Here is a 16,453-nt window from a genome sequence, read left to right on the forward strand (position 1 = left end):
CAGATTTTCTCCTGGACTCAGACCCAGTTTCCCAGAGTAGCCCATGTCTCTTTAACCATCAGAACCAGGGGGGTCCTGTCCTTTTCACACTGAAACCAATGGCAAATCCAATTTAATTCCACAGGATCCAGCTGTAAGATTCTTTATAGGAAGAAACACAAAAATTGACACGTTTTATCAGGTCTTTTAGACTGCTCCTGTCCCGTTGTTAACTCTGGGCATTCCTTTGCCTTTGCCTAAACATCCTTGCAGCCTTTGGAACGAACACCCCAACCCCTCTGGTTCTGCAGCCCTGCCTTGCCTTCTGCTCCTGCAAACATCCAGCCCTTTTTAAAAAATAAATGAGAAATTATTGTATTGATCTTTCTTTTTTTTTGTTTGTTTTGTTTGTTTTGGAAACCAGATGTGATGGTGACGAGGCGAACGAAGGAATTTCAGCGTTTGCCTTTCCGTACGAACCCGGATACGTGGGGATGGAAGGAGCAGCTCCAGCTCCGTGCTGGCTGTGCCGGGTCACGGCGTCCCGCGTGTCCCCCCGTTTGACGGGCACATGGCGAGGGGTCAGTTGTGCCCTGTCGCCCAGCTCAGGACAGCCTGGCACCCGCACTGCCCGCGGCATCGCTCCCGAGCTCAGCGGAGCGGGGGGGCTCGGCAGCATCACCCGCACGGGCTGGTCCTGACCCACCGACGGCCCCGCGTTTGTGGTACCCGCCGGATGCTCCATCGCGGGATGCTCCATCGCGGGATGCTCCACCGCGGGTCCCCCTCGTCCCGCTGTCCCCGAGGGGGGGGTCCCTTTGGCCCCGCTGTCCCCGAGGGGGGGTCCTCGCCGGCCCGGCCCCCCCCGGGGGCGGTGCCGGGCCCCGCACAGGTGCCGGGATTGGGCGGAACATGCAAATGCTGCGCTGACGTCAGGGCGGCTCCGGCCCGGAGAGCACAAATAGGGCCGGCCCGGCCCGCGCCGCGCACTGTCCGCACCGCCCCGCACCGGCCCCGCACGGCCCCGCACCGCCTCTGCAGCTCCGCGCCCTGCCCAGGTGAGTGCCGCCGGGAGCGCCCCGCGGGGGCTTCGCTGTGCCCCCCGCATCCCCGCACAGCCCCGCGCATCCTCCCGCATCCCCGCACAGCCCCACACATCCCCGCATCCCCGTCCCCGCGGGTGCTGGGGGTGCTGTGCAGCCCCGCGGTGCCGCCGCGGACCCCCGAGCGCTCGGTGCCGGCCGGGGCGCGGGGACGGGCGGGCTCCCTCGGCCCCGGGACGCGCTCGGGGGGTCCCGCATCCATCCTGCCGCGGCCGTGCCGCCCGTGGGGCGGGACGGGTGTCCCGCGGTGCCCCCGTGCCGGTGTGCGGGGCCGCGGGGCGCGGGCGGGGGTCCCGTCTCGTCCCGCCGCGGTCGCGCGTGGGGCCCGCGCTTCCCCCCGTGTCCGCCGGGGGGCGGTGCGGGCCCGGCCCGACGGGGCTGGAGCGGGGCCGGGGGGGACGAGACCCGCCGGGAACGGGGATGGAGCGGGGATGGAGCGCTGGGAGCCGCGGGATTGCTCGGCTGTGACATCCGGGGCTGCTTCCCCAAACCCCCCGAAATGCTGCAGACGCGCCGCTGCGTGCCCGCCGGAGGGTCACGGGAGGGGTGGAACGGGACTTCTCCGGGTGTAACCTCGGAGCAAACCTGCGTTTGAAACGTATTCGGATGTCGAGCCTGGAGACCCGTGGTTAAATCCCTGCGAGGTTCAGGAGCTTTTTGTTAGTCCTGCATCCCTGCTGGATTGATGCTCCCTAGGTTTCTGCTGGGAGCACTGAAGTGTCCTGGGGAATTTCAGGATCAAATGAAATATTTTCAAGTAGCTTTGGCTCAAATGAAAAGTCGGGCTTGCACTGAAACATCACAGCTGATTCCAGTGAGTTCTTAACCCATCCAGACTTTAAGTATTTAACTACAGACAGCTGACCAAAATCATTATTTGGCTTCACTGTGTCTTGCTGAAAGGTTACCTTAGATTGGATTTGCTCCTTAATTTTGTAGCCATCATTATCATGGCTAGGCTTTGCGAACGAAGATTTAGGAAGGCTCTGTCCACATTTGTTATAAAATTTTGTAGCACCTAACAAGACATTATAGATGTCAAAATTATTTTGTCAGCTATAGAAATGCAGTTTAGATAAGGCTGGAGCAATTGGGAAGGTTGATGACAGGAACTAAGGACCAGATTCTTATCTGGTGTTAATGGAGCCAATTTGTATAGAGGTAACAGTTATGTCCAAACACTTTCTTTTTGCTATAGCAACAGATAATTCAGAACTTCAGATAATTAAGTTTAACCTCTTTCTTTCTAATGTGAAGCTTGTTGGAAATTATTGAAAGCTGTTGCAAACCACTAATTTCTCAAATAGGCCACAATTTAAGTAGCCCTGAAAATAAAACCAATAACTGCTTTTGGCAAATTCCTTAATCTTATTATAGCCACCATAATTGAATTCTTAAAGCTTTTGTGTCGTGGAGGAGAAAGTTGTGGGGTCTCTGCAGCGATCTGGCTGTCAGACAGCTCACGTTGGATGTCACAGAAGTGCTGTGATCAGTTTGTGCTGTTCTTCACTCAGTGTGCCCAGACCCTGTCCTTTTTCAAGGTGACCTTTGATGCTTGAGTAGCTCCAAAACCTGTCCCCTAAAACCTGGGCTTGTGTTTGGCTTGTATCTGCTTGCTGTTATCCTTTGAGTGGAGACACTGCACCCATTTGCTCGTGATTTGAGGCTCTCCCTGTGTGTTGGTGCCAGTCCAAACCCACCTGGCCTTGGATGGGTGTTCTGCTGTCACTGGTGCCCTTGTTGCCTTCGTGTTTGAGCTTCTTCAGATCACAGTTCATAGCCTGGTGCTGCTGTGCTTGTGGAGTGTTTCTTGCTAGAGCAGTGCCAGCTGCAAGGAGAGCTGTGAGGCTCTTCTAGCTCAGAGGAAGAAACAACAACCTTCAGGTAAACTTTTTGGCTTTGCAGAGTATATTCTTTATCACAAGAGCCAAAATTGCTTTGGAAGCAAAGGAAATGTGTCACAAGTGAATGTGATGCTCAACTTCAATATAGTCTGGTTTAGTTCTAGTAACAGCATCAAAATTAGGAATTCCTGCATTATGGAGCAGATTAAAATCTGTCTCTCTGCTCACAAGCACTGGTAAAAGCAGATGTGTGAGAGACTCCTTCCTCCACCCCCAGCTCTTGAGAATCTTCTCAGGTTTAGCTGCAACTCCCTTGTAACAGGCTTTGATTTATCTGGGCAGTGGTGTCCATGCAGGCTCACATCTTGCAAATCTGTGCCTCCCCCAGGCAAGGGAAAGAAACTGGTAGCAAAATTTACAGTGGTGGTCTGTATCTATTCAATCACTTGGAGATTTTCTGTTGACTTCAGGGAACTTAAGCCTGCCATCCAGGAGCTGGATTGTGAGCTGCAGCCATGCAGGGCTCTGCACAGAGCCTTCCCCTCAGCTCAGGGTGAGGGGGTGCTGAGTGAAGTGACATGAAAATGCTGTGTGACTGCAGAGTTAATCCTCACTTGATATTTATGGTGCCTATTTGTTGCTTGGTTGAGGCTATTAAGATATATAATGTATATTATATTAGCATGTCCTTCTCTCACTGTGGGTGAGAGCAATTAGTGTCCTGTCAGTCAGCATGCAATAAAAATAAGTGATTTTTAAGCTGACTAGAGAAAGATGTTCTACAAATTCTATTTATAAAACCACCAGAGTTTCTAGCAGGTGGGGGCTGCCCTTTCATTTCATCAGTGTCACAGATCCTAATCCAAGCACCTTCATGTTTTCTGGCTGTTAGTTATTTACTAAATATACATTAAACTCGAGAGTGCCCTGTTTTGCTCCAGGATTGTAATTTCAAGCAGGATATGAGTCAGAGGTCTCTAGAACTGTGAAGTTGTATTTGCTCTGATGGTATCAACTGAGCATACAAAATACCTCTATAAAAGAAAAAAAAAACAACCACCCCAAAAAACATGTGAGAAACAGTATTGCTGTGCTAGAGCAATTCATAATGTAACAATGTGCTTGTCGCTTATTGATAGAGTGACTTTGGTTTATTAAACATTTTTTTGTAGCCCCAGTGGCGTTACATCGGAGCTTTCTAATTGGAATTTAGAAAGCCTAATAAATTTTGATTTCTTCCTGAATGCTCCCCATTCAGGGTATTTACATGAGTGCTGAGGAAAGGCACTGCCTGAGCTCTGCAGGTGCTGTGGGCTGTGCTCCCTCTAGTGATGGGGTGTCTTTGGGCAAACAGAATAGCTGAGACTGAGTCGCTGCCGCTCTAAGTGGTCATGGCTCCAAAATTAGGAGGCTTGGATATACCCTGCAGCAAACACACGGCAGGAAAACACTGTAAAATGAGTCCTGTCAAGACAAGGTATGTCATGGTGAGTTAATTCAGCTCGGCTTAATTTTGCCATTAGCAGGTAATGTTGGGGTGTGTGCTCAGCCCAGACAGCAGCCTGGCCCTGCATCCTGTAGAAATGCCATTGCCTGCTTCATCAAGTGTCATTATGCTTCGTTAAGGGGTCTGTGTTTGCATCCTCCACAGCTGTTGGGAAAGGTCACAACTTCCCTCAGCCACCATGGAAAGGGCTCCAGGACTCCTTTGGTATTTTGATGGTAGAAAGTAAAAGACACAACCTCGTGTTCTTGTCCCCGAAAAGTTGAGAGGGAGCACAGCTCCTGGCTTAGCTTGCAGGGCTGGGATGCGTGGAACACCATAGTTCCATCTGACACCACTTGGAGTAATTGCATTGGTTTTGCTTCCAAATTCATTAAAAAACCTGCCCAAGGCAAGGACCACTACTCAGAGTGGATGCAGACGTGGTGGAAACCCTGGCTTGACTCTTCCCAGTTCCCTGCAGTTGATGTGGGGTGTGGTGGGGCACTGCCAGGGAGAAGGTGCTGCTCCTGAGTGGGATGAGTGGCAGGGCTTGGAAATGGCTCTGCCTGGGACAGAAGCAAATGAGCAGAGAAGTCACAGCCCCAGCTGGGACTCACCTCCATCATGACTGGAGAAACATGTCAGCTCTTTTCAGGCAGGATTTATTTGTCATTTGATTTGTGTCTTTCAAGTTTGGGTGGGTTTGGTGACCCTCTGGAGGAAGAATGAGTGTCCCTGTGTGCTGCGTGTCAGCTGTCACACCTGACTGTAGCCAAGGGGGGTGGCAGTGGCTGTATCTGCTCGAGGCAGCGTCACCCTCTGAATCAGAGGGGAATAGTGATATAGTGACATTTCTGTCACATTGCTGGGAGCCTCCAGTGGTCAGAGAAGCAAAATGGATGTCTGGGGGTTTCCTGAAGATCTGCTGAGGGTACAGGTGTGAGTCTCTGACTGTGAATGACCCTGTGCTGCTGGGGGCTCTGGAGAAGGAAGAAAAGTCACCCTTTGGCCTCCACGGTACCATAATATTGTGCTTTGGTGTGGTTTGCTTTTGGCCACAGTAGTTACAGAAATCCCAGGACTCTGGTTCTGCAGGAGCTGTGTGGGAACAGCATGTCCTGAGGACAGTTTTGGGGTAAAACTGCTGTGGGGTGGGACTGTAGAGCTCCATGGGCACTGCCCAAGTGCGAATGGACACCGTCAGCTGCAGCTTCTGCCGCGTTACTGAGCCTGAGCTGGGTTTGGCTGTGAGATGGTTGTCCCATGAATGTTCTCTTGTTTTCAACAGACTTGAAACGATGCCATCAAGAAGCTTTTGGTGCTCTCTCGTGTTGCTCGGGGTTTTCCCTCTGGTCCCGAGGGGATGGATGGACGTGGACAGGAGCAGGAGGCTGTTCTCGGACGCGGGGAGGTGGCACCAAGAGGTACCGTACACCAGCTGCTGCTGCAGCTCCAGCTCTTGCCTTTCTGTTTTGGGGCTGAGTTGAGGCTCTCCATGCCGAAAACAAAAAACAAGTGTGGGCTTATTCATGTATATTTGTATTAAACACCTGCTGAGGAGGTCAGTGAGAAACAGTGAAGCAGAAGGTTTTAGACTTACTGGATATACTGACATCATCTGGGAGGGAAATTGGGCATCTGGCTGTTGTGGAGGTGCTTTGTCCTGGGGCTGCTGGGCTAATGAAACTAAATTTAGTAAGCAAGCTTTGTCCTGGTTCTTTACTTGGGTCACTGGACCTTTAGGTGAAACCTGAAAAAAAGCTCTTTTGCTGCTTAAAAAAAAAAGGAAAACTGAGCCATAGATAGCTCTGAGAGAATCAGCAAAGTGACTTCCCGGGAGCATTTCCCTCCTGACTTAGTGATGTGAAACTCCTGGGAAGCACAAAGCCATAGAAAAGGCCCCAGGGACAGTGGAGGGGTGATGCTCCTCCACCCCAGTGCCTGTCTCCTTGGGCTGGGGGGACTCCTGTGCAGGAGGGCAGGGCAGTGATGCCCTTCCCAGTGTTCAGTCCCAGGCTCATGGAGAAGCAGCTGAAGGTGTTTTCAGTGCTGGAGGTGCCAGTGTTGGCTCTGGCTGCCGTGCTGGGATGGAGCAGGTCCCTGGTGTGGCAGGGGTTGGGTGCAGGCTGTCCCAGCAGGGCTGGTGGCTCTGCCCCAGGGCTCGGTGCTGCCTGCTGAAATATTTAGGCTCATATTTTCACATGTCCGAGGCTGAGACTTGTGAATAAAACCGTAAAAATCTACAACTGTGGCTTTCTTGAGCAGTCAGTGCTGAATGCTGAAACAATTTTAGTTATTTAATTAGTTCCTGATGATCATGTGTTTGCTAAGTGGTGGCTCTGGAAGTGGGAGGTGGTGGGGGAGGCCAGGAAAGGGAGCCTTGGCTATTTTTTAATTGGCAGTGCCTCCAACACTTCTGTCCTGGCAGACACATCAGTCAATGCCAGGCTAATGATAAGACCTTGATGGATTCATGTTGCAATTGGATCTATTTAAGCCTCAGGATCTGGTTCTAGCTGGAGAATCCCATTTCTCCCAGTCACATCCCATCTACAAACACCCACAAGTGTCTGCATTATAGTTTAAGCCAATTAAAAAGTTGCTCTTTGCTGCTTAGCAGGACTAAAAGTCATTTCAGTGCTGTTGGAGGTTCTGAGTTCTGTCTCAGGTGTCCTTTTTTCTGGAGTTATCCATCCTCTGGTCTGTAAAAGTGAAGAAAAACAGTTCCCCTCCACACCCCCACTGTTATTTTGCTGCTGTGGAGGCTCAGGTGATACACTGGTACTCTGTTAACCATGTTCCTGTAGAGTCTCAGGTCACTTTTGCCTTTTTTAAAAAAATAATTAAGTATTTTTCATGCTTTTGCAGTTGAAAAAAATCTCATTCTTCACTAATGCATATTAGTTTTGATTTTTGAAAAAAGTTACTCTGAAGAATTAAATTCATTACTCAAATAATTTACTTTAACATAAATCACAGAACTATTACATTACTTGAAAGACACTAATTCATTTGATCTTTCCCTAAAACCCATGACGTTATTTTACCAATTACTTGATCCTGCTTGAGGTGGAAGAATCTCAGTGAGAAATGTATTTGCTCAGGTTTGCTCAGAATTCAACGAGTGTGACTATTAAAATTCTGAATGTACAAAGAATGCAATTAAAAGAGCTTCAAGAGATGAGAGTTATAATTCAGATTTTTGAAAAAAATAACTGTGTAGAGAGCTTTGTTTCCACAAGAAATAGTCTTTATAAAAGTATGGCACCAAACACCAAGATGAATCTGAAAGCCCTGAGCATAGCTTTTGGTAGGTCAGGGAAACTGAGATAAACACCTTCTGAGAGAAGACAGCAGATATTTTCTCTTGCAGAAAACAGTTTAGCCAAAATACCTTTTCAATAATAAAAATCACCTGAAATCCTTCTGTAGTGATGCTGGGCTTGGTTCAGTTTGGAGCTCCTCATCCATGAGAAGTTCGTTAGGCACCAAATTTTATGGCTGGATTAATATGCAGAGCCATTAATATGCATTTGAAAACATTGAATCACAAATAGAAATGCTCCTGGCAATTCACTAAAATTGCTTTAGAAACGAGTAAAGGGTTAATTTACAGGTCAAGTAATTTGAAGTGTGCTCTGATGGAAAATTCCTGTGAACTTCATCAAAGCAAATACTTGGGTATGGGTCACTGACCCTCACTAATACTTGTTCTGATCTACATAGGAACAGGTTGACTGAATCAAAAACGTTGCTTAATTTATGTTCAGATTGCTAAATTGATTTCTTCATGGTTTGTGATAGAATTATTGCAGTTGTGCTTTGCATTTATAAAGGAAAAATAAGACTACACTCTACAGTTCTTCTGATGAGAAATGAACTCTAACACAGCAGTGGTCTGTGTTTTTCTTGGTGCTCAGCCTTTCACCCCTCAAATTTTTGGGGTGTTCCTGAGAAGAGGGTTGTTTTCTGGAATATTTGTAGTCCTGATTAGGTAGTTAATAAATACATGAATACAGGATGAAATTCCAATGGTGTAGAATGAGCTAAAATAGAAAACCTAATTTAAAAAAGGACAGCATTAGTATTTGAAGTGGAAACTTGCAACTTGCCTGGTTTGTGTTAATTTTGGAGGATACTCTGTCACATTTACACTGTGAAACTTCCCATGGGCTGGTTCCAGGGGGGGCTGGAAAGCTCTTGAAGCTTCTGGGCATTGCACATGGACTTGGGTGCAGCTTCTCAGGGTTGAACCATCACAGGACTCAATCCTACTGAGTGGAATAGATGCCAAAATACTTAAATATATAGAGGTCACCACTGCAGAGGGGTATTTTTGGACGAGTTTTTGCCTCTGCCTTCAGCAAGTCTGATTCCATGGTCAAGCTGGATGTGTTAGGGGTGAGCACGATTCATGGGCAGCTCTGTGCTGGCTTAGAAGGGCTTTGAGCTGCCCACAGAACACCAGGTGTGTGACTGGGGTCACCTCTTCCTTCTAGAAAGGAGTTTTTAAAAAATGCAGCTCTGTGAGTCGTTGCCAGTGGCAGCGAAGGGACTTTCCAGCATGAGCAGAAAAAAGACAAACAACCTGGATCTGAAATAACCCTGGAGTTTGGATTTGGAGGAGAACTTGGCCAGGAGGCTCTGATGGAAAGCCAGGGGTGTTAGTCCACTCAGTCTCTCAAGGAACTCCACACTCAGATTGATTTTTTTTTTTTTTTCAGCCTCCTGGGGTATTTTGCAAAATCATCTAATTCAAGATTGAAATTTGACAGCCAGCTTTCCTTCTGCCATTCCCTGCTTCCTCTGGGAGGGGCTGCTTCCCTGTGTGTGCTGAAGCCAAGCTAGTTTTGCCACAGTTCTTGGGACAGGTTTTCCATCTCCCTTTCCCAGCCCACGGGGAGCAGAGCAGTGCTGCAGGACTTCCTCAGCCCAGATCTCCCATGTGCTGCAGGGAGCTCCTCTAACAGGAGTCATCTCAGAAACTAAATTGTGTGTTAGGTTTTCTGGGGCACTGCTGGTGGGGAACTGGAGCAATATTATCCCAGCTTGAGAGCGTGAAAGTGGAGAATAATCCTGTGTTGTGGTACACGAGTAGTTGTTTTGTGCTGAATTGTTAAATATTTGGATGTCACCAAGCTCCCAAGCAGCTCCAGCAAAGGTTGGCAGACATCCTGTGGTCTGCTCAGGGCTACAGAACCATAACAGCTCTGTGGTTTGCTAGAAATACTTAATTGCTTTAATTTGGCTTTCATGCTGTGCCTTTTTTTTTGTTTATTTATTTATTTTTGCCACCCATCCTCCTCCTTAAGAAGCCTGAGGAGACTGCAGGGACCTTGATCATTCCTCCCCATTGCTGTTTGATACCTTGTCTTGCTTTATGCCTTCAAATGACATCACCAACCTCAGAGCATCCTGGGTGGTTAGACCAATGCTTATTTTCATGCTCAGAAACCCAGCAAACCTGCTCATTTTTCAAGGCACCATAACTTTCTCCATGCTGGCAGCTATTGACTGGGTTGCTGCCCGTGGATTTTGTTCAGTAGTTATTACTTGACCAAAGCTGTAGACCCCCCATCCCTGGAAGCATTCCAGGCTGGGTTGGAAGGGTTTAGGAGCAGTTCTGGTCTAGTGGAAGGTGTGGCAGGGGTGGCACTGGATGATCTTTAAGGTCCCTTCCAACCCAAACCATTCTGTGGTTCTGTTTCTGTGGCACCTGAACTGCTTAAAACCTCCAAGGATAAATGTACCTCACACCTCCCTCTGCCTGCAAACAGCTGGGTCAGAGCAGCCCTTCAGTGCCATCCTAGCCAGGATAAAGCACCTCTCTGGAGTCCACTCACAGCCTCCACTGTGCTTGGCTGGAGGATCAATTACTGCTGGAATTCCTCATTATATTCAGATTCTTCAATGTTGCATCACTTACTGCTGCATCTGAAGACCACAGCAGGCTATTCGGAGTAGCAAGGGAGTCATAGGGATGATTTTTTGCTCCTTCCCCCAGCAAAGTCATATTTCCTAACCCAACAGACCAGGAAAGGAATGTTTTGGAAAGCAAGGTACAAAATTGCAAAGACTTTTATCAGAAGATTTTGCTTCTAATTCAAATAGAGACACAATTGCAGAGCACGAGCTTGGAGTGAGACAGGCACAGTGTATCAATTTTATATGCAATTGAAAATCTAATATCCTGGTATTTATTTTAATTATTATTAGTAGTCGTGTGTTCTTTGCCATGTCAGTGTTCTTTCTGCTTTTCATTCAGTTTGGAGAAAAAAAAAAAGGAAAGAATCAAATTTGAACTTAAATCTGTACTGGGCTCCAGCCTGCTCCTGTTTAAGCATTAATGAAGGTACATGGAGACAAGAGTGAGGTTTATTTTTGTATCACTGTGGTATGTAGTGATAATTCACTCCCTGTTACCTGCATTGAAGTGCTATCTCTAACAAGCTGTAATTGCTTTTTTGTGGAGCAGTCGAAATCTTAACTAGTATGTTATCCCTGCAGAGATGAGAAGTTTTTGCTCTGAGTGCTGGTTATCAGAGCATCTGCAGTTCAAGGTGCTGTGGAATGTTTTGATAGTATCTGTCTACTGACTGTTTGTTATATATATATTTGTTGGGGTCCTTTCTCTGCATCCCCAAACCCCACCTACCTTCTTCTGCGTCCTCAGAGGATTTAATAAATGCTGTATCTTATGGGATGCTCTTATGCTTGGAGTACTAAAAATTGTGAATGCTGTACTACTTGGGGCAAAGCAGGCACTGCATACTTGAATAATAGCAGAAAATTTGAAGAATTTTGGTTTATGGCCCAGGATCAGGGATTGTCAAGGTGCAACTGTGAAAAATCAAACCTAGATGGGGAAATGCTGGTGTGTTTCTGAAGAAGAGAATAAAAGCAGAGTAAAACATGTTGCAAATAAAAAAAGAAATCAAAGGCAGTCTTAACTTGGCTGTGATGTGGCAGAGGGTCACACTGTGATATTCTGTTCAGAGGCCATTTAACCTTAAAAGACTAAATATTGACTAATTTTTAGCATATTCTCCCTTTAAATAAAAGGCTGCAGCAGTAGTTTTTAAAGGAAGACAGTTCTACTTAAAGCACTTTGTACCATCAAGCAGGGGAATTATCAGTTCCTCAGATTAGCCAGGCTACATCTGCAAATTTGGGCTTTCTAAAAACAGCCATCCCAGGAGCTTCCCCATGACAATGTGGAAATTTATGGAGCTGTACCTGGGTTTCTCATCTGAAGTCCAGAAATAGCAGTGAGCAAAATCAGAGAGGCAGCAATTACCTCAATTAGCTGCCGTATGGGCGAGCAGATGATCCTGTGTGATGTGAGACATCAGAGCTTCTCTCCGTGTTTATACCAGACAGGACAAATCTAAATTGCCAGTGTCTGTGCTGGTAGCAAAATTTTTCAAAACAGGAGCACGTGATCTGGTTTTTTTTCCCCATGTGCCTGATCAAAAAAAAAAAAAAAAAAGTGGATATTCTCTGCCTGATTAGTGAGGTTTTTGAAAATGTTCTGTGTTCTTGGTTGTAAACAGAAAATCCTGATTGTCAGGCTAAGCTGTGTGTTAGTCATAACCTCTGCTGATGCTACAGCCCGTGTGCAGAGTGTCTCACCAGCCCTGTGCTGGGTGTCATTTCATTGAATGGTTTGGGTTGGAAGGGACCTTAAAATTCATTTATTCCACTCCACTGCCATGGGCAGGGACACCTTCCACTAGCCCAGGTTGCTCCAAGCCCCATCCAGCCTGGCCTTGGACACTTGCAGGGATCCAGGGGCAGCCACAACTTCTCTGGGCAACCTGTGCCAGGGCCTCCCCCCCTCCCAGGGAAGAGTTTCTTCCCAATATCCCATCTAACCCTGCCCTCTTTGCTTGACCCCTCACTGGAGATAAGGAAGAGAATACTCTGAAGGGAGGAAAAAAAAAATCCCTGGCATGATAATCTATTAATAGGAAGAGACAGTTCTTTATTAATTTGCTAAGTGAGTCAGGACAGTATATTTAGAAGTAGTGCAGCAGTTGGGCTGAGCCTGAGAGCAGCTCCCTGGAGCCCTGGGGTGTGCAGAGGTGGCAGCTGATTTATTGTGAGCCCCAGTGTGAGCCCAGCTGCAGGGACTGGCTTTGATTTATCTGCCTGCACTGCTGTGTCTCCCACAAAGGGTCTGCTAAGGGGGTTGCTCCAGGCCAGCAGTGCAGGAAATTTGTGGGTCTGGGTTGTGTTACCTGTTCTTCTGCATCTCTTCCACCTGATGTGTTAATTGGTGGGGTTTTCTTCACAAAGTCCACCGTGGTAACTTCTGCTGATAGAAAGGGGTGTCTTTTGACTAAATCTAAATCAGCATTAAAGGGCAGGAGACTGAAACCATTGCCAGGTTATCCTGGGGGTTGCTGTGCTTGAGGGCAGTTGGTACCTGTTTGGTGCCAGCCTTGGTGGTCCATGTTCCATGTTTGTGGGTCAGAGGTTAGGAACAGAAAGGGATGGGAAATGCAAAGCTCTGGACAGAGCTCTAAATACTGAATTCATCCCTGGAAGTCCCCAAGGCTGGGTTGGACAGGACTTGGAGCAACCTGGTCCAGTGCAAGGTGTCCCTGCCCATGGAATGAGTTTTAAGGTCCCTTCCAACCCAACGCATTCTGGGATTCTGTACTAAACACCCTGACAGTGGTTTTGCTGCTTGAATCCCTCACCAATGACTGTCAGTAAACCCATTTGCAACACCCTGGATACCGAGCACTGCTGTATATTGTGTGTTCCCTCCGTGGTGTTGTGTTTTAACGCTGCACAATGAAGTTCCCAGTGCCTTGTGTTTGCTCTGAATGAAATCTGATTTATCCCCAGTGCTCTGCTCATCCGTGGGCCCATGACTGAGCATTAATCAGGAGATAAAACACCAACCAGCTATTATGCCTTGGCAGGACAGGTAGATGCTGCCCTCTGAGAGACTGGCATTCCCTTTGTAAGAGCAGAAAGGGGCTTTGTGCAAAGCAGTTGTTAAATTGCCTCAGGTTCACACACACGGCAGCTCCAGGGGAGTGAAGCTCTGTGACAGCAGGCACTGAACTGCCTTGGATTTTGGTTCTGATTTTTGTGTTTCCTCATCCTGGTAGAATTAGTTATCACACTCGATGACACTGGTCTTTAGGAGATGCAGTTTTTCAGTAGCTGCGTGGCTGGGGAAAGGCAATCCTGAAGCAAACACATAACATTGATTTCCACATGACAGTGATCAGGCACTTCAGCTACAGAACAGAAAGACCTTTTACTCTGTACTCAATTGACTAAACATTAAAAAGTAGGAAAATAGGTGCTAAAAGTGAACCTTGGCAAATAAAAGTGTTGTGTTGCATTAATGAAGTGCTGTTTAAAGGGGTACATGAAGAAGCTTTCTGGAAGGAATGGAAAATCCGAAACAAATTTTTCCCTTCAAAGCATGTGATTTATGCTCTGATAAAATTAGATTTTTAGTTAAAGGAATTTGCAGTCATTAAATGGTGCCCATGAAATAAGTCTCATTTATAACCATCTGCTTTATGGCTTCTGCAGAAAAGTGTTCCTCAGGCAATGCATTCGAGAACTTTAGTGTCATTTTTATCAAAATAGTTTGGATCTCTACTGGTAACACTATTAAAACCTCTGTGTGATCTTTTTTTAACTTGAGGGCAGTATCTTCTAGCACAAGAAAGGTCTCTACCTGGGCCTGATACCGTTTTGTGCTGCTCTTTAAGCCCTGCCAGGTATTTTCCCATTTTTCTGTGTACTCTCCTGAAATCATGAGAATTCTCAGTGTCATTGGTGTTTTTCTTCATGGAAGGAATATTTTGGGGGACACAAATGAGAAGTGAGGGCTTGAACTGACCTCATGTTCTCCCACTGCAGTTCTGACAAGCTTTTCTTCTGAATCCTGCATCTGGTTTTGGGGTAGTTTATATTCATCAGAGCTCATAATTATTATAAGGGGAATAGAGTAAAAGAAGGGAAACTTTGAAGACCATCCTTTGTTTTTCACGATGTCTGTGCAGACATGGAAGTACCAGAAGGGTGTTTAATACAAGTGAGCTGACACTTGGTTTTTTTTTTTTAATAGAGTCTGATTGTCTATTTTCTTTTGATCAATATTAATAGTTCTAATTAGTTTTAGTGTTTCTCAGCTTTTGAACTGCAGAGAATTCAAACAGCTCGTTCAAGGGAGGGACTCTGGGGAACTTTAAAAGTACTCTTCCCTTTTGCATGTCCTCCATGTACACAGGATTAAGGACAGCAGCTGGGGCTGAGGCTTTTTTATCCTGTGCCCCACCTCTCAAACTAATATTTTGAAAAGCTCTGAGAGGTCCCTGGAGTAAAACTGCCTGTGCAGCTCGGGAGCTTTGCTGCCTGAAGAGGATAAATGCTTTGAAGTCTCTGCTAATCCTGAATGCCAGTGTACACATTGCTCAGGATCACTGAGGTAGCATCCTACAGGGAATAATGACAGTGGTTTTTATAAGCAAATACCCCTCTTTTTGTTTATCCCTCTCAGTTGACTTGGAGGGTGCCAAGGTCTGTTAACAGTCCTTCATGATTCTCTGTTTTTAATACTCGTTGCAAGAAGTAACTCCAACAATGGAAATTAACCGTGTTTGTAATTAACCCATAAATAATGTTACTGCTTGAAATTAAATATTTATTCCTCTGAAGTCTCACCATTAGCACAAGCAGATAGTGTTGTCTGGGAATGCAGTACCCTTTGAGACTTTATGCAGTGCCTTTTTAACAGAAGTTTCTGTATTAGAGATGGTTGTGATGCAAATCATGTAGGTGTGCATGGCTGAAATGAGCCTCAGCTCTGAGTGGTCCAGTTGCTTTGAAATTATTCAAGTATTTGAACAAGTGTCTGCTAAAAGTACCTGTAATGGCTCCTCCTTCCTCAACCCCAAATCTTTGGTGTAGTGATAATAACCCTCCTAGATTGCTCCCTCTTAATATCAGTAGAGGGGGGAAAAAAATCCATTTTAAAGAAAAATGTTGTGTTCCACAGTAATGAATCACTTTGTGCTATATTTATCCATCAAATATCTGTGAACAAACTGAAGTGTGTGCTTGTAATTACTCCTCAATTATTGCCCTGAGCTTCACAGCTGCTTCCCTGGGTCAGTGACTCATGTTTTTAGGGGGTTTTGTTCCTCCTGCCTTTGAACAATTCTCGTATTTCATAAAAACCACCACCAAAAAATTCTCTTTTTCCTTATAGGACTCCAGAAGGTTTGAAGTTACAAGAAGAAAAGGTAGGAAACCCAGTTTTCTTTCAGTGTGTGTGTGTGTGTGTTGGTGTCGAGTATTCTTGCAGTAACATTTTAAAACAAGCCTAAGTTTACCCACTTGAAAGGTCGTGCTGCTGGGGGATTTCCAACAGTCTGTGCCTGGTGCTTGTCTGACAGCTCTTGGTGTCACAAATTGTACTTTTTTTTTTTTTTTTCAGTGAAAAGCTGCTCTTTTAGCACAGAATTGCATGATGGTGTTTGGGGTGCAAGTCAAGGTTTGGGTGCTGGCAGGGCACCAAAATGGCTTTGAACTAAAGGAGGGCAGGTTTAGGTTGGATATTGGGAAGAAATCCTTCCCTGGGAGGGTGGGGAGGCCCTGGCACAGGTTGTCCAGAGAAGCTGTGGTTGCTCCTGAATCCCTGGAAGTGTCCAAGGCCAGGTTGGACAGGGCTTGGAGCAACCTGGGCTGGTGGAAGGTGTCCCTGCCCATGGCAGGGGGTGGCACTGGATGAGGTCCCTTCCAACCCAAACATTCTGTGATTCTGTGATAAACTCTGACCCTGGAGCATTTCAGGGAGGAAAAGGTGCAGACAAAGCTCTCCATGGATCACTCTGCAGGTGCACCCAAAGGTGCCTCATTCCCTGCTCCTGGGAACTGCTGCCTTGGAAACCAACTGGCTGCTGCCCCCAGGGGCTCTTTGGAGGCTCCTGGGTGAGGATGGGCCATCAAAGAGCTCCTTCTGGTTGTCATTCATTCGGATTTTGCTCAGCAGATGTTCTCTGGAT

General features: G+C 46.7%; 1 protein-coding gene across 3 annotated transcripts in view; it reads left to right on the plus strand.

Annotated features, from left to right (window-relative positions):
• Positions 1-932: 932 nt before the first annotated feature.
• FSTL4 (follistatin like 4) overlaps positions 933-16,453 on the plus strand; it is a 197,949-nt gene continuing 182,428 nt past the window's right edge. For 2 of the 3 annotated variants that reach the window (XM_064672240.1, XM_064672241.1), the window contains exons 1-3: positions 933-1,037; positions 5,701-5,836; positions 15,658-15,691. In XM_064672240.1, the coding sequence (XP_064528310.1) occupies positions 5,711-5,836; positions 15,658-15,691 (160 nt within the window). In that variant the 5' untranslated portion in view covers positions 933-1,037; positions 5,701-5,710. The remainder of the gene's footprint in view (positions 1,038-5,700; positions 5,837-15,657; positions 15,692-16,453) is intronic. The other variant, XM_064672242.1, reaches the window with a different exon arrangement.

The sequence above is a fragment of the Pseudopipra pipra genome, chromosome 15, assembly GCF_036250125.1.
Source record: "Pseudopipra pipra isolate bDixPip1 chromosome 15, bDixPip1.hap1, whole genome shotgun sequence".
Taxonomy (NCBI): Eukaryota; Metazoa; Chordata; class Aves; order Passeriformes; family Pipridae; genus Pseudopipra; species Pseudopipra pipra.